General features: G+C 38.1%; 1 protein-coding gene across 1 annotated transcript in view; it reads right to left on the reverse strand.

Moving 5' to 3' along the window:
- The window catches only part of HAO1 (hydroxyacid oxidase 1), a 68,219-nt gene that overhangs the window by 23,874 nt on the left and 17,916 nt on the right, over positions 1–26,429 (reverse strand). Inside the window, exon 3 of the mRNA XM_069062767.1 lies at positions 4,109–4,364. Within this exon, the coding sequence (XP_068918868.1) occupies positions 4,109–4,364 (256 nt within the window). The remainder of the gene's footprint in view (positions 1–4,108; positions 4,365–26,429) is intronic.

Here is a 26,429-nt window from a genome sequence, read left to right on the forward strand (position 1 = left end):
GAGGTGGGGAGGTGGGGAGGTGGGGAGGTGGGGAGGTGGGGAGGTGGAGAGGTGGGGTGGAATGTAAGCAGTAAAGCCTGGAAGAAACCAGCTTTTACAGACTTTTTCGTTCTCTTCTGGATTTCCTGTCTCCCCTGCCTGCCAAACCTCACATTTGAAAAGCCAGGCTTCACCCCCTGTGAATAAGGTCAGTAGCAGAAATAAGACAGATTTCATATCAGGTTGTAACGAATGTGCTCTTTGGGTGTATGTAACTTCAGCGGAAGCCTGTGCCTCCCATTAGTATAGTGAACTCTGCCTGTGAGTGCTGGATGTGGTATGATGAGTAGCTAACCAGAAGGAGCCGGCCCTCCACGTCAGCCTGTAACAAACAGAGCTAGTGTTCCCTTCACGGGCCAGGGCGAAGGCGGCTACGGGGTGTTTCCTGTATTCCCTGTAACCTGGATGTGTTACTAATTATTCGGTCATCTTCAGATGGGAGATATGACAAGCTGTGGTGCCTTAGGTACTCCGGTAAAAACCTGAAAATAAAAGGGGGCTTTGTCTGTCTCTTAGCTCTTCACGTCATCTGGGCATGAGCCCAAGAACAAAGTGAAAGGACAGAGAAATAACCCTTCCAACTGCTCAGAGAGTGACCCTACATAGATAAAAGGGGGCAAGAGTTACAGCCCAAATCTTTGATAAATACATTGTAATCTCTCTCTCTCTCTCTCTCTCTCTCTCTCTCTCTCTCTCTCTCTCTCTCTCTCTCTCTCTCTCTCTCTCTCTGTCTCTCTCTCTCTCTCTCCCTCCCTCCCTCTCTCTCTGTCTTTGTGTGTCTCTCTGTCTCTCTTTGTCTCTTGCTCTGTCTCTCTCCCCTTCCTTCCCTTCCTCTTTCCCTCTCTCCATCCTTTCCCCTCCCTTCCTCTCTCTCTGTCTTCTCCTTCCACCCTTCCCTCTCTCTATTTGTGCATCTGTTTCTATGTATACATACATGTGTTATGCATTTCTATATGTACATAATGTGTGTATAATATTGTACATATTTGTATACAGTAGAGGCAGTGTTGCATAGATAGTGCACCAGCCTCAGAGACCAGAAGACTCAGGTTCAAATTGATAATGATGATGGTGATGATAACTAACATTTATATAGCACTTACTATGTGCTACATTTATTGTGCTAAGCACTTTTCAATTATTATCTCATTTGATCTTCCCGACAACCCTGGGAGGTAGGGGCTATTATTATCTCTATTTTTTATACATGAGGATTTTGGCAAACAGAGGTTAAGTGACCTACCCGGGGTCATACAGCTAATAAGTGTCTGAGGCTGGATGTGAACTCAGGTCTTCCTGACTTTAGGCCCAGTGCTCTATACTCTATATATGCCAACTCATACTGCCTTTGGTGATCATGGACAAATCACTTGACTTCTCAATACTCTAGGCCAGGAATGGGGAACCTATAGACTTGGATTCCATCAAAGGGCCACACTTGAGGACCAAGACAGTCACATGTGGCCTCGAGACTGCAAATTTCCCACTTTTGCAGTCTAGTAATCCCTAAAACTTGAAGTTTCAGAGAAAGTGCTGACTTACATTGGCAGAAAAAATGTTCTTATCAATTTTCTTCATAAACCAATGAAATCACAGGTTCATCCCCTATCCATGTATAATATAGATAGATTAATAGATATGTAGGTAGATAGATGATAGATAGATAGATAGATAGATAGATAGATAGATAGATAGATAGATAGATATAAATGTATATATATATATATATATACATATATGGCAATGTATATACACACGGTATAGATCTGTGTTTCCATTGGTGTGATGATGTCCTAGTGAGGAAAGATCATTTAAGAATGCATATCTGCCACTTTTCTACAATTTCCCATCACAGAAAGTTTGCTCAGGTACTGAGCAATTAAGATACTGAGTCCCAGACCCAATTCATGCCAGAGGTAGGACTTGAACCTAGATCTTCCTGACTACAAGGCTATACCTTTATCCTCTATATCGTGCTGCTTCTCTGATCACACACACACACACACACACATATATGAGTGTGAATGTATATGTCTATACATGTATGTATACACAATGCATGCATAATATGCATTGTTCAGTCATCTCAGTTGTGTCCAGATCTTTATGACCCATTTAGGGTTTTCTTGGCAAAGATACAGGAATGATTTGCCATTTCCTTTTCCAGCTCGTTTTACAGAAGAGAAAACTGAGGCAAACAGGATTAAGTGACTTGCCCAGGGTCACACAATAAGTGTTTGAGGCCAGATCTAAACTCAGTTCTTCCTGACTCCTGGTCTAGCACTCCATCCATTGTGCCACCTAGCTCTCCCTTATACATATATGTAGATATATGTAAATACATACATACATATATGCAACTATATGTTTGTGTAGAAGGGATATGTTATATTAGATAGCATACTATGTTTGTGTAGTGGATAGAATTCCAGGTTTATATTCGAGAAGACTTAGATTCTTATCCTTTTCTTGTATTAAACTAGATGGGCAGGAACTTTGACCTCTAGTTACCTTAGGCAGTTCCCTAGGTTTTATCCCCTATGGAAGGTAATAGAAGGGAGGAGGGAGTTCCCATACATGAAGTTCTCAGTTGAATCACAAATCCCCTGATTACATATCCTTCTAAAATATGCATCTATCCATATACCTTTATGTTTGTGCTAACATATATGCTACACACAAGAACAAAAATACTTGTAAACTCTAAAGCAATAAACAAATATAAGGTATTATTACTACCAAGAGACACACACTTATGTTCTAGTGTTATTGACTAAATCTATTGCCTAAGGTACTGGGTGAAGATGGAAATTTATGAGACAAAGAAAAATAACATGCAAAATTATACATATATGCATAGTGCTTTATGGGTTTTAAAGCACTATACATGTTACTATATAATACAATTTTAAATTTAACCTAAACTTGAATAGCAAAAGAAATTTAATGATAATTTTTCCACCATCTAGTATATATACTCAAGGCCATAAGAATATCCTTACTCATGCCTTGTCCTGATACATAATGATGGAAAGTCCTCATTGGTTTCCCTGCCTTAAGTCTCTTCCCTTTCCAGTCCAACCTCTCCTGAGCTACCAAATTAGTTTTGTCACAATCTTCCTCAATAAATTCCAGCAGTTCCTTATTGCCTCCAGGATGAAATGTAAACTCCTCTGTTTGACATTTAAAACCCTTCGCAACCTACCTGAACCTACCTTTTCATTTTTATTGACCAATAATCTCCTCCGTGCAAAATGAAATCCAGCCAAACTGACTTCCTTGCTGTTCCTCATACAAAGCATTCCAACTATGGCTTCCATGCATTTGTACTGGCTCTCTGTCGTGCTTTGAATGCACTCTATTCTCACCTCCCCTTCTCTTGTTCAGTGCAAAGGCCACCTTCTCTGTAAAATGTTTTCTAATCTTTCTAGCTCCTAGTGCCGAATCCCCAAAACTACTTTGAATGTATTTTGTTTATGCCTATAACAGGTATATATTACTAAATATTTAACAGCTGTCTCTCCAAAAACTGGCCATTACACTTTTAGGGTTAATCTGAATTATTATCATTTTCTCCATCATTTTCTAAATTCTGTTATCCAACAAAATGATAAATCAAGTCCTAATTTCTAGCCTTAACAAATTCAAGATGTAAATGCTCACATGAAAATTTTAACAAAAGGGTTTTTGAACCAGTAGGAGCTAGCCCAAGCACATTCCTACAATATGAGGGCTTTCATGGTATAGTGGATAAAAAGCTCTATCAGGAATACTAGGGTTTGAGTCATATCTCTGACACATAATGACTATGTAACCCTGTCCCTCTTTTGAAGGGAATTTGGAATTATGCTGGAAAGTGACTGTCTTCATACCTTTTGACCCAGACATAACACTAGTAGACATACACCCCAAGGAAGTGACAAAGAAGAGGGGTAAAGTCCCATATAAACCATAATATTGATGGCAGCATTTTATTTTTGTCATAGCAAAGAAACAAAGTCAATGCACTTTGACTAGAGAATAATTAAACAAACTCTGAGACTTGAATATAATGAAGGGAGAGAAGTACCTGAGATGTGGTGGTAATTGGAACCGGTTGCGCACATCATCAAAGCGATTGCCCAGGTAAGGGGTGTCTACAGTCAGAAATATCCCCTTGTAGCCATTCCTCTCGGCCCTCTTCACAAGCTGTTGGGTAATCTCCCGGTCTTTGTAGATGTACAGCTGCATCCAGCGAGTGCCCTCAGGTGCAGCCTGGGCCACTTCTTCAATGGAGGAGGTCGCCCAGGTGCTTAGCATCATACCTGTTCCCACAGAATGGCATGCTGAGGAAGAAGATGAAAGGTCAGAGTGGCCATGATCAAAAGGTTAAAAAAATGTCATTTGGATTATAAACTAAGAGAGTTTTTTGAGAGTGAGATAGGTTCCATTTTACTGGTAGTGGCAGAGAACATGAAATACATTGATTCATAAGCTTTCAACATTTCATCAAATGAAAGGTAAGTAAAAATTAGGGTGAAGTTGAATGGAGAATAAGTCAGAAGAGCTAGAAGGGACATCAGAAATCATTGAATCCAAGTCCTTTATTTTGTGGATGAGGAAACTGAAGACCAGGGAAGTTAAATGATGCCAAGGTCACACAAGGTTCAAGATATGAATCTTATTCTTTTGATTCTGAGCCTAAACTATGCAGCTTCTCCATACTTTGTTGGTATATACTGCACACAAAACATACCTTTAGATAATGCTCAGGTGCCTAGGGAGGTGTGGTCTTGGGAAAATAACAACTTCATGGAGCATGATTTTCCATATCTATTGATTGCTGCTTCCCCAAGTTTATGAAAGGAATCAAATGAAAGAATGCATGCATTTATACCTCTCTAATGCCCTTATTCAGGCAGCTAGGTGGCATAGTAGATAGAATGCTGGCCCTGGAGTCAAAAGGATCTGAGTTCAAATCCAGCCTCAGACATATCCCTGGGCAAGTCACTTGCCTCAGTTTCCTCATCTATAAAATGAGCTAGAAAAGGAAATGGCACATCACTCCAGTATTTCTGCCAAAAAACTCCAAATGGAGTCACTAAGAGTCAGACATGGCTAAAGAAGAACAATCCTCGTATAATGTTCTATATTATTTTATATTTATTATTAGACAGTGAAGTTTCATGAAGGAATTGTTTCTTGCCTAAGCCATGTAGATCTCCTAACAGACCAGTGCTCTACACACACTATGATTTTAATAATATTGTTGAACAGAATTGACTTAAAAGCACTTTGAAATGTCCTGTATAAAAACTGCTGAGCAAGAAAAGCTGTGTTATGTAATGAAAAATGTGTTGGCCTGCTATGTTGACTTTAGCATCACAGGGCCTGAGTTTGAATTCATCCTGATACTTCTTAGCTATGTGACCCTCAGCAAATCAGATAATTCCTTTTTGGTTTTAATGTCAATGATTCCTTAAACACTGCTGGCATTTCCCAATAACTTCCTCTAATAAAACTCTTCCTTTTAAGGAGAAGTACAGTTAATCCAAATATTAACATATGGACCATTGACCATATCTGACAGTATAATTCCTCAATAGCATGAGGAATGCTTCCCTCCTTTCTCTGTGACTGAACCTCACTTCTTACTAAGGAAAAAGAGTTAGGCAAAACCATGCAATACAAGAACTATTTATGTTCTTATTTATCATTCTCCTCCCCCCTAGTGACCCCAACCTCATCACCAAGAGAAGGAAAGAGTACTTGATGATCTGTCCTTGAGAATGAATACTGTTTATTTCAGGTAACCTAAGTTCAGTTACCTTTTTGTATTATTTTTATTTACTTTGCTGTATACTTGTATTGTATGTTTTTCCCCATTTCCTCTTACCCTACTCTGTGCCAGTTCATTTAAGCCTTTCATATTCTTCTGAATTCCTCATATCAATTGTTTCTCATAGTACAATAATGTTAAAATTATATTAATATGCCATGATTTATTTATCCATTTCCCCTAGTCAATAGCACCCACTTCATTTGTAGTTTATTGTTAAACCACAAAAGGGCTGCTATTAATATTTTGGCAAATGTGAGATTTTTTTTTAATTTTGACTTTCTTAGAATACAAGTTCAGTAACAGGATAGTTGGATCAAAGGGTATGAACAATTAATTTAATAACTTTTTCACATAATTTCAAATTATTTTCTAGAACACCTGGAACAATTTATGATTCCTCCAACAGTGTATTAGTGTGCCTGTTTGCTCACAGCCCCTCCAACATTATTTCAGTATTATCATCCTTATCAATTTGACAGACATAAATGAACACAGTTAATGTCTATTCCCCTTATTGTTGGAAATTTGGAGAATTTTTCCACGTGGTTGAAGAGTTTTTCTCTTTTTGAAAACTATCTATAGTATTTGAGTCACTTATCCATTGGGGATCTTGATTTTTATATCTGAACCAGTTCCCTATATAGCCTGGAAATTAGATTATGCTTGTTGCAAAGATTTCACACACACACACACACACACACAACCACTTCTCATTCTAGCTATATAAATTTCATTCACCAAAAGTATTAAATTAATTAATATTAAATGGTATATAATCAAAGTTGTCTATATTGGTTTTCATATATTGGTTTGGTTTGGTCAAGAATTCTCTTCCAGCTATAGTATTAAAGGTCTCTCCTTCCATTTCCATTTTCAAATCACTTAATAGCTCTGTGTCTTAGCTTCCCCACCTATAGAGTTGAAATAATAACACCTGAAATTCCTATCTCCCACAGTTGCTGTAAAGAAAACACTTTTGGAAACCTTAAATGTTAATTCTTACCATTATTAGACCTATGTTTATTAACTAAAGCTTAAACAGTAATAAAAATGACTTTTTCTGTTCCAAAATATGTTCTGTTTTTCCTCTTAAATGCACTAATTTTAACTTATAAACTAAACACTAGGCTCTTTAAAATATGCAAATCAGAATTTTTAAAACAAAAAGGAATTTTGTAGCTCATATGTTCCAGCCTTTCAATTCATATTCAGAAATTAAGACTGGGAATAAAAACAATGTTGCATTTCTTGTCACTGGCATGCTCCCCTCTCCTTGGAATATTCATTCCCTGGTTCTGAGATGCAACATCAACACATACACCTTTTCTTCATTATAATAATATCCAGCATTTAGCAGCTCAGATGGATCATACTATTAAGTCATGTTTTAATTCTTTCTCATAATATAAGTATGGTCCCCTTTCAGTGGTTACTAATAATCATTTTAGAAATTTTCTGATTCCTTTGCTCCTTAGATCTCTAAGGAAGTATTACTAACAGGATGTAGTATAAATCATTTTCCATATCTGACCATCAGGTGGCACTCTCAAGCAAAGTATATTAACCTGGCATTTTCCACCACCACTATTCTCTGCCCACCCCTCTGCCCCCCAACATCTCACTCTCCTCTATCTCTCTCTCCCTCCCTCCCTCTCTCTCCCTTTTTCTCTCTGTCTCTGTCTTTATCTCTCTGTGTCTCTCTCTCTTTCTCTCTCTCTCCCTCCCTCTCTCTGTCTCTGTCTTTCTCTCTCTCCCTCCCTCCCTCCCTCTCTCTCTGTCTCTCTCGTACACACACACACACACACACACACACACACACACACACACACACACACCTGTATTTCAAGAACTCAACCATCCCTGCTTTCCACTTCTGGGGTATGGCTTTCATTTCAGATGCTTTGGGAATTGCTTTCCACAGGAAAGAAAATGGCTGCCCACTCACCCAGTGAGCATTAGCCTTATCTTGCCCAGAACTAGGACTCCATGATACTTCCTGGCCATTTTCAAACCATGATGGGTTTGGATGCATACACTCCCCTATTTCCAGCTCTCCTTTGCTTTTATTTGTATACCCAGTGCTTAGCCCAGTATCTAACACCTAGCAAATACTTTTTAAATGTTTTATCCATCAGCTACTGAAAACAATTTCCCAAAGCTTTATAAAAATTAACTTAGCAATAGTGCAAAAGAGAGAAAATGGGTTTTTTTTAGAAATCCTGTCTAGTATAAAAGGAATGTATCATGTATATAAAGGAATTGTTATTATTCTTCATTATATTAGATGAGTTCTCAATTCCCTTTCAAAAGAGAGAGAAGCAAACTATCATAAAACTTTGGATTTATGTGAGTATAGGTAGATACTAGTAAGAGAATGTCCTTTCCGTTTCTTTGGTAGAAGCTGTTCTATGGGCCAGTCATTCTGTGTAATTCTATTCTGTTTCAGAGCAAGGAAAGACTACGAAGTGGAAGAGCTTGGGCAAGAAACTCTTTTACAAACGTTCTGTTAAACCATTCTGTTAATATTATGTACTGTATGTCTTCAGCTTCCCTCTTGACTTTAAAAAAAATTATCAAAACTACATGCACATAACTATAACAATGTAAATGGAGGGGGGAAGGGGAGGAGGGGAAGGAGGGAGGGAGGGAGAGGAGGAAAGAGAGAAAGAGAGAGAGAGAGAGGAAATTGTTATGGAAGATGGGTAGAGAGAATATAATTACATTCTTTACAGAGGTTGATAAAGAGGTATTGACCATTTACTCAATTGATAGATTAGTCCTGAACTATTTTTTTCTTTTTTTCCTTCTTCCTCCTTTTTCTTTTATTTATTTATTTATTGTAACAAAGGATGGCTCACTAGGTAGGGACTTAGGGGAATTATTTATTTAGAGATGGAATTGATTTGAAAGCAAAAGATATGAATAAAATTTTTAAAAAGTAAAAAAATACTTTAAAAATATATTCATATAAAGAAAAAATCACTTAACTGTAAGTATGAAAATAATAAAATGAGATCAACATCGCTGACTACTTACTTCAGTACCAGAAGGACCTGTGACTTGATTTGTTGTACAGATCACAACCATATGCACACCTTAGTTAGTAAATGGTATTCCTGAGATGCTGTGGTTGAAAAAAAAAAGGGCATCACCTGTTGTCTAACCTTCTAAGAATGAGCCTATAAAAACTTTACTAACCAGGGTCTTGAACCAGAGACATGGAATTCATCACCAGCCTATACTCAAAGGTTTTCCATATCCAAAGTGCCAGATCAAGTTTGTGCTCCAATGGCATGGCATTGTCACCACCACTTCCTGATTCCTGTCACATGATACATTAACAGAGGCATGAGAATGTGAGCTATTTGCAAAGATGCATGCAGCTTATCCTATCATGATGTTTAAGGAGCAAAAGTAGGCAGTAGTAGTTCCTTCCAAGGTATTCCCTTCCTAATGTAGATTTATACTTAATGCCAATCAAATCATATGCATCCTGAAAACATAATAAATATGTATTATAAAAAACTTGATGTAACATGATTAGCTAGGAAGGTGAGTGTGAGCTCTATTTTCTACCACTAATAGTACACAAAGGGGTTTTGCTTATTTATGAAAACCCTAAGAGAACACCAAGTTTTACATTTAGATTACGTTAGGCATTAATGCCTACCTCTATAGTGAAAAATCAAACTCATACATTTCAGTGCATTGTGACGTAAAAAGTCAAATGCACGCACATTTCTTTCCAAAATAAGCTAAGCTGTCAAATCTTCACAAATGGCTTAGACATATAATTGTGTTCCTAGAGATTAGCAAGGGTTTTCTTTACGTGAAGTCTTGATAAAAATGTTTATTTTCAATCCAGAGATATTGGATTAAGAAAAGTAGAAGGAAACCTAATGGGAATTAAATTTTTAAGGGCCTTGCCACTGAGTTTGCAATTTCCAATCCATCTTCATTTTTTTCATTCATTTCTACTAGTATTTATCCTGCCCCTACTCAGTACAAGGTGCTGTGCTCAGTGCTGGGTGATACAGAAAAAAAACAACAAAAAAATCAGTTTCTGTTTTTAAGGAGCTTATATTCTATGAGAGAAGGGGGGACTGGGAGAGGGGTATGTGTGTACACTAAGTAAATACAGGCACATCCCCAAGAAAATCCATTCTGGTTAGAAGTCAGTCAACAAGCAATTATACATTTAGTAATTACCAGATCTGATTGATTGTTACCTTATTGTTACCTTATTGAGCCCTGATGATACCTAGAAAGGCAAAGTTTCTGCCTTCAATAAATTTCCATTCTAATGGGAGAGACAACAGATAAACAACTATGATTGTATGAGATATATCAGGTGTAAATGGGAGGTAATCTCTCAGAAAGGCATGAGGTGGGTGTGTTTGCTGGGGTTGGGAAGTGGAGGGAAGGTGTGCCAAGAAAGGCCTCTTGCAGAAGGCAGGACTGGAAAGTGGAGATACATGGGATCAAACCATTCTAGACAGAAGAGTGGGTAAGAGTTCCCAAGGATAATCTTACCAGCAAGAGAGTGGTCCCCACAACCCATAACCTGCTTGCAGCATGAACCAGGAAAGGGATGTCCTGGAACCCTCTAGGACAAAAGTGCTTGAAATAGCACTTCTTAGTGCCATGCCTAAGGACGTCTGGGTGTCACCTCTCTGGGGGCTTGTGGGTATTTATTGTCTTTGGCAAATCTGGGGCTGCCAAAAGGTGATGAGAGTCTAGACAAGATAAACCTCCCTGCCAAAAAAAGAAAAAAAAAGATGGATGCAGAAAACCCTTGTGGAAGGGTAAGAAGTCCTCTTGAGGTGTTTTTATTACTATAGAAATAACTGTGTCACTTTTAATGGGATTTGATATTGTTTTTTAGCATGCTGTTGTAGTTCAGTCATTTTTTCAGTCATGTCTAACTCTTTGTGAGCCCATTTGAGGTTTTCTTGGCAAAGAAAGTGACCATTTGTTATTTCTTCCCACCCCCCCCCTTTTTTTTTTAGCACAAATGAGTGTTAATTTGGGGTTGGGGAATATATACATATTTACCCACTGAAATTATTCATAATAATTTTATATCATTTTATATGTGTCGTGTCTTTTGATTCTCACAACCACCCCATGAGGTAAGTACTATTATTATCCTCATTTTATAGATGAGGGAACTGAGACTGAGAGGGGATGCGGAACTTGCCCAAAGTCCCTCAGCTGTATCTCAGGAAGGATTCAAACCCTTCACTGGGCACCCTAGCTGCCTTTCATTGACATCTCTAATATCTCCTCCACACCACTACCAGCTTTATCTTCTCAATGTAATGGTCTTGCATATCACTCTGCCCCTACCCACCATTGCCTACTAAATATACACACACATTTATGTGTATATATGTTGTTTTCTCATTTTCTCCCCCATTAGAATGTAAGTTCCTTGAGGACAGGGACTATATTTTTGCATGCATACACACACACTGATAAAAACACACACACCCAATGTAAATGTGTGGTAGATTATATAAAAATCTTTCTATAATATGTATGTGTGAATATTATTCCCTCTGAGTGGAATAAACTCTCCCATATCTCCTGTTGAAATCCCTTCCTTCTTTCAAGGAGCAAATTAGGTTACCACAAGAAGCTTTCCCAGATCTCCCCAAGTAGAAGTGAACCCTCTGCCCTCAAATTTCTCATGATTTACTCTTTGACCTCTCCTATGCACTTATCATATTCAACTTATGTTATACTCTGGGAGGGAAGGAGGACACAGGAGGAAAATGAGGTTATGTGAAAATAAAAGACATCAATAAAGTTAGTGGCTCTAATTTCTTTTAACTTTATCACAGTTATTTGTGTATGTGCCTCATCCCCTTACTAGATTTCATACTTCTTGAAGGCAGGAACTATGTTTCAGGCTCCTCTTTGTATACTCAGTACTTAGCACAGCGCAATGTAACTAGTATTGGAGGCATATTAAATTGAACTTGGCTGTGGTTAACACTGCTTCCTTCCTGGGATCTGAATTATGCCTTTGTGTGGGTGGGTCACAAATGACTTCCAGGCTAGTGCTCAGTTAATTCAACTTCATGTGGTGATACAACACTGCTCTGATTATGACAGAAGGAGAAAAGTGAATATGTTGATATTCTGTATACTTGGCCTAAGTATTTTTTGTTCATCTATTAAGCTAGTGTCTAAACCAACATCCCTTCCCTGACTCCATTCATACACACCAAGGAACAGGGGGTCCGAGAATAACTCAGGAGTCTAAAACACGTGGAATAAGAAAGAGAGCCAATGAAATATGTCTATTTTTGATTTGGACCCAGGTTCTTCCATTATTGTAGTCCTGCCAATGATCTGGGCATCATGTGGTTCAGAAACAGGAATCTAGTGAAGGAGCAGAAGCTAAGAACAGGAAGAAAGGTTTAGTCTGGAAAGGGACCTTGTTCTGAATAGAAGAATGGATGAGCCAAACTAAGTAAGGAACTCCTTATGCTCCAAAGAAAGATCACATCGTCACCCAAAGGAAGGAGACCTAACTCAGTCTAGAATCACAGGGCAAGAAAAGAAACTTCAATTTGGGGAGCTCCCCGTGGCAAGTAATTAGAAAACTGCCTTATACTAATGGAGCTGTATTACATGGTAATAATGAGCTAGACATAGCTACCAGAAAGTTGGAAGGTCAAGAATTTCAAGGGAAAAAGGGGAGGGGAAGAAAAGGTAGTTGAAACCCTGAACCTGAAACCCAAGGCATGTCAGCAAAGGAAGGGATTTTCTTATCCAAGAAGCAGAGTGGTACTTATTAGGTCTGATAAGTGGAGAAGCATTTATTTGGGGGGGGCATGAAAAATAGAAAGGAAGGATCTGTACCAAGACCTTGGATTTCCCCTTTAGTTTTTCCTGTACTTTACTAGATAATTGAATAGAAGCCCTAAATTGGGAGAGAGAGGAGAGAGGAGTTGATCAAAGCTGACATATGAAGGATTGGCTATGGAGGAGGAAGGAAGCAACAGAAAGCCTACTGTAAAAATGCCAGGGGCTATTTGGTATAGGAACACACAGTTCTCCACACTTCTGTATTGACCCCAAGTTTACAAAGAAAGGACAAATTATGTGTGATAGGAAAAGGAGGGGGACTAGCTATTCAATAATCAATTAATCACCAAATATTTATTAAGCACCTACTTAGGTGCCAGACAATGTGCTTTGTATTTGGGATACGAACACAAAGAATGAAACAATCACCACACTCAAGGTGCTTAGAAGGGGAGTCAAAACATGGGTTGTAGAGATGCTGCACTGGTACCTACAGAAGGTCTGAAGACCTTGAAGAAAGATCCAGGGTATTAGATAGATCCTCTATGTACAATTTTTGAGAAGTAGATGAGCTATCATTTGCCCACATTGACAAGATCATAGAACTATTTAAATATTGAGGTATATTTTAAATAGGCAAGGTGGTATATAATATACAGGATGTCTCAAAAGACTTAGTACAGTTTTAAGTTTCAGTACCTTAGTACTGCACTAATAGTTTTGGGATACCCTGTATTTAAAAAAGGTTCTCTTCAAAAATAAATTACAATTTTTTGAGTCTTAGGGATTAGAAGCATGAGCTTCTATGATGTGGAAAATTCACTTCTGTGAAACAACACCTCATAGTGATGCCAGGTAAATGAGGCAATACTGTATTTTGAGTTCACATGGTTTCTCTGGAAGGAGCCAACATTTATGGGAAAAGGGAGCCTCATTTCCAAAGTTGTGTTTTCTAAAGGGGGAGAAAAACAAACATGTTTGAAGTGCCTAAAGTTATTTTCTTGATGAAATGCATTTGATCAAAAAACTCCTGCAATGACTTACTCACCAAAACAGCTGTGCCGAAAATAATTTTGTTGAGAAAATGCATTTTGTCATCTGTGCAGGAAGTCATTATGTAATGGGAAAAATATGTAATGACAAAGTACAAAATGGTTGTGTTGATCTAAACTAAGGGTCTGTCATTCTGGCGTGTTTGTATAAATGTGCACCTTAAAGTCCATTGAGTGTGTCAGCCTTTTTTTTTTCCCCTGCAGGAACTGTGATTATGAGGAGTAGCTGAAAACACAATTAACATTGTGTACTAAATGAATAAAATTGTGCTTGAGATTGCCCAGAAATAAAGTTCTGGAGTCAGTGACCTAATGGGAAGAACAAAACTTCCAGCTACAATCATGCCTGAAATACTCAGAAATGGTCAGACAAATCCCAGTTTGAAATTTGGGGAACTTAATCAATTTAAACACTGCCAAGAATGGCCAGGAAACCCGACATAATCTTTCCAGTAGCTTTCTGATGGTCCATTGTCTAAGGGTACAACAGTACAATCTGAAGCTGCCAGTAAGGCTCTAGGCCTGGTTTCTTCCACTTGGGAAATATCCACTTAGAAAAGCACACCCAAGTATAAGTTGCTCCTCTCTTTTTCACCTTTATATGGCACATCAATAACTGTGTAGGACTCATTATGCCCAGATCATTGGAAGAGCTACAATGAGACATGCCCTGACACAAATCAACAACAGGCATCTTTCTTTGGCTCTTATTCTTTCTTCATCTGTTTAAGGCCCCTAAACCATGCCCAGAACCCTTTTTCTTGGATTGTGTATGTTGGATTGAGGGTGGGGAGAGAGTGTTGGCTTAGGTACTAGCTTAATAAATCAACAAAAAACTACTTAGGCCAAGATTATATAAATCAACACATCCTTTACATAATTATCAACATATTCTTTCTCCTCTTCCTGTGGTAGTCAGTGCAATGTTGTAATGCAGCATGAGATTGTGTCAAGAGAGTACTAAGTGGTCCTCCTAGGTTGATATCCTACAGAATTATCTTTATAATTTATAATTGTAAAGTTGTAAGGAACTTACATAACTTATATGATCACATGGGAATCACACCACAATGAAATGCCTTTTAATTACAGCTTTTAGATAGTATCGGGTTTATACATGACAACCACAAACAAACTCCCATAGTCTAAAACCTTTAATGTCTGGATTCTGATGGGAACTTCAGAATGTGCAGCATCATGCTATGTAATTAAGCGCAATGATCATTCAGAAGTAAAGCAGTTTGATGACTTAGAAAAAGCTTTAACAAGGACTAAATACTGGAAGATAAATACTAGAAAACTTGTTCTCTAACATTGGCCATTCACAATTCTTTTGATATTTAAGTATATCTACGTATATCAAGTGGTTTAACCTCAATTTGACACCCGTTCCCCAGGAGAATGCTGAGAGATAGGTGACAAGGAAAACCATATCTTGTAGTAGTTTTAAGAGGATATTTGACATTGACAACCATTTAGTAAGCTCTCATCTTCTCTGAACAAGAACAGGAATAAATATTTAAACACAAAAGTAAGACGTGCAAAATTGACTCTCTCTTCTGCCTGCAATGATAAACCTTCTCACACTCATCTAAAACATTTAGTAGTTATAGACAGAGCAATTCTGAGCAAAATCCTTTCTTGATCTTTCCCTGGCTTGTTTTTAACTCAAAAAAAACAAACCCTTTTCTGAAGAAAAGAGAACAATAATCAAAAGTATATCAGAGGCAAAACATTGACTTAATCCAGTCTAGGCAAACTTGAAGCTCACAGGGGTGTTCTCCATGGAAATTTACACAGCAGGAGTAATGAAATGTATATCTACTTGGCCATGTAGTGCAATAAATAAATAAAGATATATGTAAAGCATTTGAAAATACATTTTTCTGGTCTGAAGCAAAGGAAATGACTTTTCCCCCCTTCGTTTTTAGCAGTCTTTCACTTGATGTTAACATTTAATCATGGAAAATCCAGAAAATTCGACAGCTAAAGGGTCTCACCTTCACCCTAACTCAGCACTTCAGTATCTGTATGGTTCTTTGTATTGCTTTACATACCCTCCCACCTGAGCCTTAATAGGTGGCCCACTCAATAGCTGTGTCTAGAGCTTTCACTTTGGAATGTCCTGGCCTTTTAGGTTTAAAAAGAAAGTGTTTGGATTTAATCATTTTATGGTCCATTCAATCCTGTGTGGTAATCTCTAATTGCATCCAGGGGCAAGAATTTCTTTAAAAATTTGACAGTTTAATAAGAATTTGCTAATGTCCTGAGGACTGCTGGAATGCATTATGTGGAATTCCCATTTTCCATTTGAAGTCCCAGAGCTCCCTCATGTGGCACATTTCTATGAAACAGCTCAAAAGTACAAGACAAATGAGGCTGTCTTTGATTTTAAGCTTTTTATCCCTCTCCTTTACCTACCTTCTCTCCCTCCTTTATTTTCCTGCTGCCTTTATATTTTCTGTTTTAATCACATTTACCTTAGGCTACTGTATCTCTAAACTGGTAAAGCAGTTTTCTCTCAACTAACAAGTTTTCATAAATGCCCCCTTTCTAAAAATTTAAAAAGACTTTCATGTCATTCAAAAAAAATTTGCATTTCAGGAGCCTGAGGTCCCTATTTACCCTCTTTTGAGAAAACAACAGCTTATTAACCTCTAGGAAGAAATTAAAATTTAGCTAACCAGGTGGAATAACACAGAAAATGCTGTTTTACATATAATACCAGCATTGGTTATTATTGCTGTTATTTTCTTTGACATTTTGGCTATTAAAATGAATGCTTCTGTGTTCCCTAAAGCTTTCAATAAAAATAAACAAATTTTAAAATCAATACATAAATTAGTATATATGAATATCAAATTAAGGTACTAGTATAAATAGGGATAGAAGGCCAGTCTTGGAGTCAGGAAGAACCAGATTCAAGTACTATATCTGACCAAGCTCTTACAGTCTTTTCTCATCTTCATTCCTTTTGACATCTGTAGCATTCATCAATTCTGACCGATAGTTCTTCCTGGATATTCTCTTTTCCTGGATTTTTCACCTCTCTGGTCCTTTGAGTTCCCTTCGCTGGTTCATCATCTATATAATGCCACTTACCTCTGGTTATAATCCAAGTCCCTGACCCAGACCTTCGTATCTTCTCTCTCCTCCTTTCAGTGACCTCATCAAGCCCTATGTGTTTAGTCAATATGTCTTTATGCTAATGATTCACAGATCTATGTATCTAACTCCAGTCTCTCTCTTGAGGTCTGGTCCTATATCACTAGCTGTCTATTGGACATTTCAAACTAGAAGGTCAATAGGCATTTCAAATTCAATATGTCTCAAACTGAAATCATTTTCTTTTGTCAATAACTTACCCTTCTATCAAAATTACCTATTGGCTGTTCACAGGAAACATGATAGGAAAACAGGAAAAGAAATGGGAGGCTGGAGTCCATGAAAATAGACCTTAAAATATTGACTAGAGGAGCAGCTAGGTGGCATAGTGAATAGAGCACCAGCCCTGAAGTCAGGACAGACCTGAGTTCAAATCCAGCTTTAAACACTTGACACTTAACTAGCTGTGTGACCTTGAACAAGTCACTTAACCCCAATTGCCTTGCCTTCCCCCCTCCAAAAAATATTGAATAGAGCCTATGCATGGTGAAATACAGGGATATCAGAAAGTCTTCCTTGCCCCGAAAATATCGGTCACCTGGTCTACTCCAGAGTCTTCAGTTTCTACTGCTGAAGTCACTCTTTTGTCTTTAGAGCACTGCTCCCATAAAATTCTAGTGCAAGGAGTGGAACAACATGAAATCAAACAATCTCAGGTTTATAAATTCAGTATTGTCTCCTCGCTCTGCCTTACCAAAAATATACAATCAGATGTCAAATATAGCTCTTAATACTTCTATGACATCTCTCACATCCATTCTTTTCTTAATTGCCTACACATATACCACCTTAATTTGGGTGCTCAGGACTCCTTACTTAAACTATTGCAATGAAGTGGCCCTACTTACAGGCTTTCCCACTCCATCCTCCACATAGATGATAAAGTGATTTTTCTTTAATGTAGATCTGACCATGTCACTCCTCTACTCAGTAAACTCCAGTGGCTTCCTAACTGTTTCAGGATAAAATGTAAACACCTCTGGCTTCACAAGGTGACCCCAACTTATCTTTGATACATATATAAAATCACTCTTCTTTCCACATTCTACCATCCAGCCAACTGGCCTTTATATTCCTCACACATGCCACTTCATTACAATGCCTTTGCAATGAGGTCTCATGTGTGGAAAGCACTTCATCCTCACACTCATCTCACAGAATCCTTCACTTCCTTCAAGACATAGCTCTAGAACCATCTTGTACATAAAGTCTTTCCCAATCCCAACTTTTAGTGACATGCCTCCCTAACTACCTTGTTTTCATTTTGTACTTATTTTCATATGTTTATTCTGGATATACTCCCATACATATGAACATATATACATACATACACATAAGTATACATATGCACACACATGTAGGTGAGATACAGCTAGGTAATTAACAGTGGCTAGAGTACTGGGCCAGAGTGAAGATGACCCAAGTTCAAATTCAGCCTTAGGCCCATACTAGCTGTATGAACCTGGGAAAATCATTTGACCCTGGAAAAATCACTTAATCCCTCTCTGCCTCAGTTTCCTCAACTGTAAAATTAGAATAATAACAGCACTCACTTCCCAGTGTTGTAATAAAATAAGATATTTGTAAAACTTAAAACATCTATGAATGCTGGCTATGATGATGATGAATTATCTTCCCTGAGATAATATAAGCTCCTTGAGACCAGAAATAGCTTTATTCTTTGTCATGGGATCCCCAGAGTTAGCATAGTACCTGACACATAGTAGATGTTTGATAAAAAAGTTGTTCAATGATTGATGGGGCCAATTGAAACATAGTCACAAGATTCTTAGGATAGATCACAAAGAGTTAAATACTATAAAATGAACAATACATATAGATACTAGGTAGGTGAGGGTGAAAGGCATGAATGGTATTCTTCCTCCACTCCTCCCATCTCCTCCATAGTTGTTGACAATAACAGACACAGGGTCTGGTCACAGGAAACCTGACCTTTGCACTGGAAGCAACAGAACAAAATTGGCTAAGGGAAGTCGAGATAAGTATTGATAGGAGTCATGGTATTCATTCCTGGTCACAGGAAACATGACAGGGAAACAGGCAGAGAAATGGGAGACTGGAGTCCATGAAAATAGACTTTAAAATACTGACTAGAGTCTACACGGGGTGAAATACAGGGATACCGGAAAGTCTTCTTTGCCCCCAAAACATCAGTCGCTCGGTCTGCACCGGAGTCTGCAGTTTTTACTGCTGAAGTCACTCTTTTGATTTTAAAGCATTGCTTCCATAAAATTCTCATGTAAGGAGTAGAACAACATAAAGTCAAACAATCATTAAAATCTTGGAAGAATCCATTTTTCAGACTAGTCTTCTGGTCTGGAGAGTAGGTGGCCCTCTTTTAGGTTCAATGAAAAGAAACAAGTGCAAACTACCTAATCCTCTGCTGGGTTTGTGTGTTTTCCCCTAAATGACTATTTCTGGACTGTGTCCAAATGTGATACTGATCTGGCTATATACCTTTTCTTGTGCCATAATCTGGAGTGAGATAACTTCTGACACAGCTAGCAATGAGAGTTGTCAGTGACTAGTTTTGATTCAGAAGAAAAAGAAGATGGATGTAAAGTTGGTTCCATGCATGCTTCTGGCTCCCTTTTCAATGGTTTTCAAGCATCACCCTCCCAAGTATTCAGTGTCCTCAGTTATTCAGGCCTGTTTAACTACTCATGGCTCCACATTACAGGCCTCCCTTAGCCCTCTCAAAATTTCTGCCCTGCCCCACCCTACCTCTTTCCTTCAGGGTTCCAATGCTCTCACTAATCTAAAAAAATGAATTCTCCCAAGATATTAATGATTATTGGGCTTACTCTTTTTTTCCCTTCTGAGATAGAAGCTTTTTTTTTAGCACTAACACCTTAAATCAAAAGAAGGACCTCATTTCTTTCTCTTTTTTTGCACTTAATAGTATTTTTTTTTCAATTACATGTAGAAATAGTTTTGATCATTCATTTTTATAAGATTTTGGGTTCCAAATTTTTCTCCCTCCTTTCTTCCCCACCCCCAATACAACAAGCAATCTGATATAGGTTATACAAGTACAATCATATTAAACATATTTCCACATTAACCCTGTTGTGAAAGAAGCATCAGAACAAAAAGAAAATACTATGAGAAAGAAAGAAAAAAGTGACAATAGTATGCTTTGATCTACACTCAGATACCATAGTTCTTTCTCTGGATGTGGATAGCATTTTCCATCATGAGTTTTTTGGAATTGTCTTGGGTCATTGTATTGCTGAGAAGGGTTAAATGTATCATAGTTGATCACTGCACAGTGTTGTTGTTGCTAGGTAAAGTGTTCCCCTGGTTCTACTTATTAAGGATCACATTTCAACAGCAAAAGATGCAGACAGGGGTGGCTAGGTGGTGCAGTGAATAGAGCACCAGCCCTGGAGTTCCAGGAGGACCCGAGTTCAAATTTGACCTCAGACACTTAACACAAAATTAGCCATGAAACCTTGGGCAAGTCACTTAACCCCAATTGCCCTACTTTCCCCTCTCCAAAAAAAAAAAAAAGATGCAGGCAGTGGGACAGACCACGCAAATTATGTTTTTTGGTCCAAAGAAGTTTCTGGGATCCCTCTAATTCACATTACTCAGCCAACCTTCCCCTTTTCTGGTTTTGCCTTAGGCCATTGTTGGTGAAACTTTATTCAGTTCTACTTTATGAATTTCTTTCTCTACTTTTTGTCTTTTCTCTATCACCCTTTTTTCTTCTTGCTTTCTCTTTTCCTGCTTTCCTATGTGTCATTTTTTCTTTCACTCTTTTGCTGTTTTCCCCATCTCTACTTTCTAAGTTTATGGTATGACATTTATGTTCATTGGCCCTTGAGGATATCAAATAATCATATTCTAGAGGTAGGATCAATCAAACAATAAACATTTATTATCTACTATGTTCCAAACACTCTGCTAACTAGTCAGGATACAAAAAAGTCAAGACAGTCCCTGCTGCCCTCAACAGCTCATGATCTACTGGAGGAGAACACAAGCAAACCGATATGTACAAACAAGTTACATATAGGATAAAGGGGTGATCATTAAAAGCGGTGATCATTAAAAGTATTAGAATCAATAAGGGGTTGGGAAAGGCTACCTATGAAGATGGAATTTTGTCTGGAACTTGAATAGAGCCAAAAGTCAGAGATGAGGAGGAAGAGCATTTCAGTTTATGGGGCATGGTCAGAGAAAATTTCTGAGGCCGAGAAATTGAGCGCCTTGTCTATAGAACAGCCAGGAGACCCGTGTCACTTGATTAAGGATGTGGTATGGAGTAAGATGTAAGAAGACTAGGAAGATAGGAGGAGGCTAGGTTATGAAGAGCTTTGAATGCCAAGTAAAAGATTTTATATTGATCCTGAAGGCAAGAGGGAGCCAGTGGAGTTTGTTGAGTAGTAGAGATGATGTGGTCAGACCAGCCTTTAGGAAAATCACTTTAGTGACTAAATGGAGGATGGATTGAAGTAGAGAGAGACTTGAGGCAGGCAGACCCACCAGAAGGCTTGTAATCAAGTTGTCAGGAATTGCAGTAATTACTGCAATTGTAGTAATCAACATGGAAGGAGATGAGGGCTGGTACCAGAGCGATGGCAGTGTCAGAAAGAAGGAAGCATATTGGAGAAATGTTGAAAAGATAAAATTGACAGGTATTGGCAACAGGTTGGATATGGTGGAGGAAATGTGAAAGATAATGAACAGTGAAGTATGACTGCTGGGTTTTGAGCCTGAGGGACTGGGAGGTTAGTGATGCCCTCTACAGTAATAGGGAACTTAGGAGCAGGAGAAGGGAACACAATGAGTTTGGCTTTGGACATGTTAAGTTTAAGATGTCTACTGGACATCCAGCTTGAGATATTTGAAAGACAACTGGAGATGCAAGACTGAGGGTCAGCAGAGATATTTGAGAATCATGAGCATAGAGGTCCATTAAATCCATGGGAGCTGATGAGATTACCAAGTGAAGTGGTATAAAGGGAGAAGAGAAAAGGACTCAAGACACAACTCTGTGGGACACAGATTAGAGGGCATGATCTGGATAACCATCCAGCACAGGAGAATGAAAAAGAGTAGTCAAATAGTTAGAAAGAGAATCAGGAGAAAATTGTGTCCTATAAGCCTAGAGAAAAGAAAGAATGAAGAAGGAAAAGAAAGTAATGAAGCATGTCAAAGGTTGTAGAGAGGTCAGGTAGAATGAGAATTAAGAAAAGACCTTTGGATACCGTAACTAAGAGATCATTAGTATAATTGGAGAAAACGGTTTTGGTGGAATGATGAGATCAAAATATGGATTGTAAAGGTTAAACAGAGACTGAGAAGAAAGAAATTGGAGGCACCTATTATTGATGGCCTTTTCAAAGAGGGTAGCCCACAATGGGCAGAAAAAATATAGGATGATAGCTGGCATGTATGGAAGGATCATGTGAGAGGTTTTTCAGGTTGGGGCAAACATGGGCATATTTGTAGGCAATAAAGAATGAGCCAGTAGATAGGGAGAGATTGAAAATAAGTGATAGAGTGGGAATAATAGAGGAAGAAATCTGTTGGAGATGAACAAATTATTTAATTTTCCTGACCTTCAGTTTCCTAATCTACAAAATAGAAATGAAGAAGCACCTGTATTTTAGCCTACTTTGAAGGGTAATTGTAAGACCAAATGAGAAAATGTACATAAAGTGCTTTGTAACTATAAAGCAGCATATAAAGGTTAACTGTTTTTGTTGTTGTTGTTGTTATTATGTCTGAGCTCTTGTGGCATGAATTTTGATGATGTCAGCAAATCAATCTACTTTAGAAAAAATGGGAAGGAAAGTTCCCGCCCGTTTTGATTCTCAGAATAAAGGCATTTTAAAATAGAGTCTGGTTCCTGCTCCTTTGACCTTTATTTCCTGCCCTTTGGCATCAGTATATGTCAAAAGTACAAAATGCAAGTTCACAGACTCTTAATTTCAAAATAGACAGGAACCTCAGTAGTTATCTAATCCAATTTATATCTGAAGGGTATCAATCAACCACTATAAAATACCCAAGTGATTATCCTGAACTTGCTTGTAGAATTCCAAAAAAGACAAAGAAATGGACCATCTTTCTAGGCAGATTGTTCTAGTTTTGGAGTGTCCAGTTAATATTTTCCGGAAATCAAGATGAAATTTGACTCTGAATTTTTCACATGCTACTCCTGATTATGAACTCTGTGGCCAAACAAAATGCTTCTAATTTGGTTTACACATGACAGACATTCAAAACCTTGAAGGCAATGCATCAAGCCATCACCACCACCCTCTCCCCTGCCCCTGTCTTCTCATCTCTAGACTAAACATGTCAAGTTCCTTCAACGAATCCTGAGATCAATAGATTCATGGTCCTTCATGATTCCAGTTGTCCTACACTGGATTCTCTCCAACTTATTGGCCCATAATTAAACACAGTACTACAAGTGTAATATATTAGAGTACAGAGGGATTATCATTTCATTATTCCTGGAAGATATACCTTCCTACAAAACCCAAAATTGAATTAGTATTTATTGGCTGCTATATCATACTGTTAACTCACATATATTTTTAAAGGTTTATTGAGGTGTTTTGTGTTTACTTTACATATATTTGCCAATTACTCACTTCATGAGAGGAACATGGTGGAAAGTACATGCGACATTTTACATGCATAGCAGCCTTTCATTCCTTTCTATTTTTTAAATGGATAGAAATCTATTTTCTCTCTCTTTCTCATCTTCCACTTCATTAGGAAAAATTCCTTGTGACAAATATTCATACTCTAACCAAACAAATTCCCTCAATGACTATATTATAAATAAATGAAACCTAACATATGTAATGGTAATGAAATTTGAAGATCCCTTTGTATTGGAAAGCTAAGAGGTACTTAGCACTTAGTTTCAAATTAAGCCTCTGTTAAAGAAACAGAAGGTAGGAAACCCTGTTGCTGATGTAACAGGAAGGTGCTGAACAGGGAACCCCTGTTGCTGACATAACAGGAAGGGGCTAAACAGGGAGGAGCTATACCATATTTAAGGAAGAGCACAAGCTGGACAGTCAGAACTTCTTGGTATGAGCACCTGAAGGCTGGGCTGCTGTTGGACTGGAACTTCTGCAGAAGTGATTTTGATTTTGAGAATGGGAGAAAATTATTTTGATTTTTGGAATGAAGTTGCTGAAGGCTTCTGAGGGCCGGCTGGAGCTGCTGAGGACTTCTGAAGGCCAGCCAGAGCTGCTGAGGCTGCTGAGGATTTCCAAGGACCAGCCAGAGCTGCTGAGGATTTCCGAGGGCCAGCTGGAGCTGCCGAAAGACTGAGGAAGCATAACTGTGGTGTCAGTATTTTGTACAAATGTTGTTGTGGCTTTGCTAATGTGTATGGCTGTTCTTGTAGCTTTGTTAAGCCTTGTCTTCCCAGGAACAGAGACTGTGAAGGATTTGAGATGGACTGGAAACTGTGAGCTGCAAGGTGGAACAGGAACTACACAGAACTGGACAAGGAATTGGGAGCTGTCTACCTTTGAACTCAGGTGGCAGTTGGTTAGATTCAGGCAGAAGCTCGGACCATAGAAGAGGACTATGGAAGCTAAAAGCCTGTCCTGAATCAAGATGAAAAGATCTCTCTGTGGGTACTGAGTAGTGACTGAAATTGTAATTTACTAGTGACCTAGGGGTGGATGGCTTGTGTATATCCCACTACCCCTTAAGAGGGTACTGAGTAGTGACTGATGACTGAGTAGTGACTGATTTGTAACTTAGTGTGCCCCATGGATGGAGGACTTTGACCTTTTGTACTTTATGATTGAATGAGTGAGTTACTAAGTGACTGATTGACTAAATGATTGTACTTTGTTCAAAACTATGTGACCACTTTGGTGAAAACCATATGGCCATTTTAGTGATAAGTTATTGAGTAATTATGTCATTGTGTATTTTGATTTTCTGTCATAAGTTGTAACATTCTGAATGCTTTACCTTGATTTTCTGTGAATGCTTTGCTTTGTTATTGACCTGGAAAATAGATCCAGGAGAGAGAATTTAAAAATTATTGGACTAACTGAAAGCCATAATTGCCCTGATATTTTAGAACCAGAGGGCAAAATAGAAATTAAAAGAATTCACCTATCACCTCTTGAAAAAGATCCCAAAAAGAAAACTCCTAGGACTATCATAGCCAAATTCCCAGGTCAAGGAGAAAATATTACAAGCAGCCAGGAAGGAACAATTTCATTATTGTGGAAGCACAATCAGGATAACACAAAATCTGGAAGCTTCTACATTAAGGGATCTTAGGGCTTGGAATATGATATTCCAGAGGTCAAAGGACCTAGAATTAAAACCAAGAATCACCTACCCAGCAAAACTGAGTATAATGCTTCAGGGGAAAATATGGTCATTCAATTAAATAGAGGACTTTCAGGCATTTTTGATGAAAAAAAACAGAGCTGAACAGAAAGTTTGACTTTCAATTATAAGATGCAAGAGAAGCATGAGAAGGTAAAAAGGAAAAAGAAATCATAAGGAACTTATTAAAGTTGAACTATTTACATTCTTACATGGAAAAATGATCATTGTGACTCATGAGACTTTTCTCAATATGAGGATAGTTTAAGGGAATATATATACATACATATATATGTATATATATAGGAGGGTTTATTTGTATATAAATATATATGTGATTGCATGTATATTTATGTACATGTATACATAGACAAAGGGCACAGGAGGAGTTGAATATGAAGGGATGATGTCTTAAAAATAAAATTAAGAGGTGAGAGAGGACTATATTGTGAGAAGGAGAAAGGGAGAGCTAGATTAGGGTAAATTATCTCATATAAAAGAGGCAATTGAGGAGAAGAGCAAGAAGGTGAAAGGGAATGGGTCAACCTTACTCTCATTGAATTTGGCTTAAGGAGGGAATAACATACACATTCAATTGCGTATCTTACCGTACAGGAAAGCAGGTGGAAGGGGCTAAAAGGGCGGTGATAGAAGGGAGGGCAAATTGAGGGACAGGGTAGTTAGAAGCAAACACTTTTGAAAGAGGACAGGGTTAAAGTAGAAAATAGAAAAAGGGGAGGCGGTATAGGATGGAAGGAAATATAGTTAGTCTTTCACAATATAACTACTATGGAAATGTTTTGCACAACATGTACACATGTACAACCTATGTTGAATTGCTTGTCTTCCCATTGGGGGTGTGTGAGGAGGGAAGAAGGGAAAGACTCTGGAAATCAAAGTTTCAAAAAACCAATGTTAATGCATGTTACATTCAACTGGGAAATAAGATATGCAGGCATTGGGGTATTGAAATCCATCTTGCCCTACTAGAAAGTTGGGGGGCAGCATAGGGGAAGATATAGGAGAGAACAGATTGGAGGAAAGGGTATTCAATAGGCTTGCTATTTTGGGATGCAGGTAGGGGAGAGACAGGGAGAAAAATTTGTAACTCAAAATCTTGCGGAAATCAATGTTGAAAACTAAAAATAAATAAATTAAGAAACGAAAAAAAAAATGAC

This window comes from Petaurus breviceps, unplaced genomic scaffold (assembly GCF_028583685.1).
Source record: "Petaurus breviceps papuanus isolate PSGF00001 unplaced genomic scaffold, PetGlider_PUasm1.0 90504, whole genome shotgun sequence".
In the NCBI taxonomy this organism is placed as follows: Eukaryota; Metazoa; Chordata; class Mammalia; order Diprotodontia; family Petauridae; genus Petaurus; species Petaurus breviceps.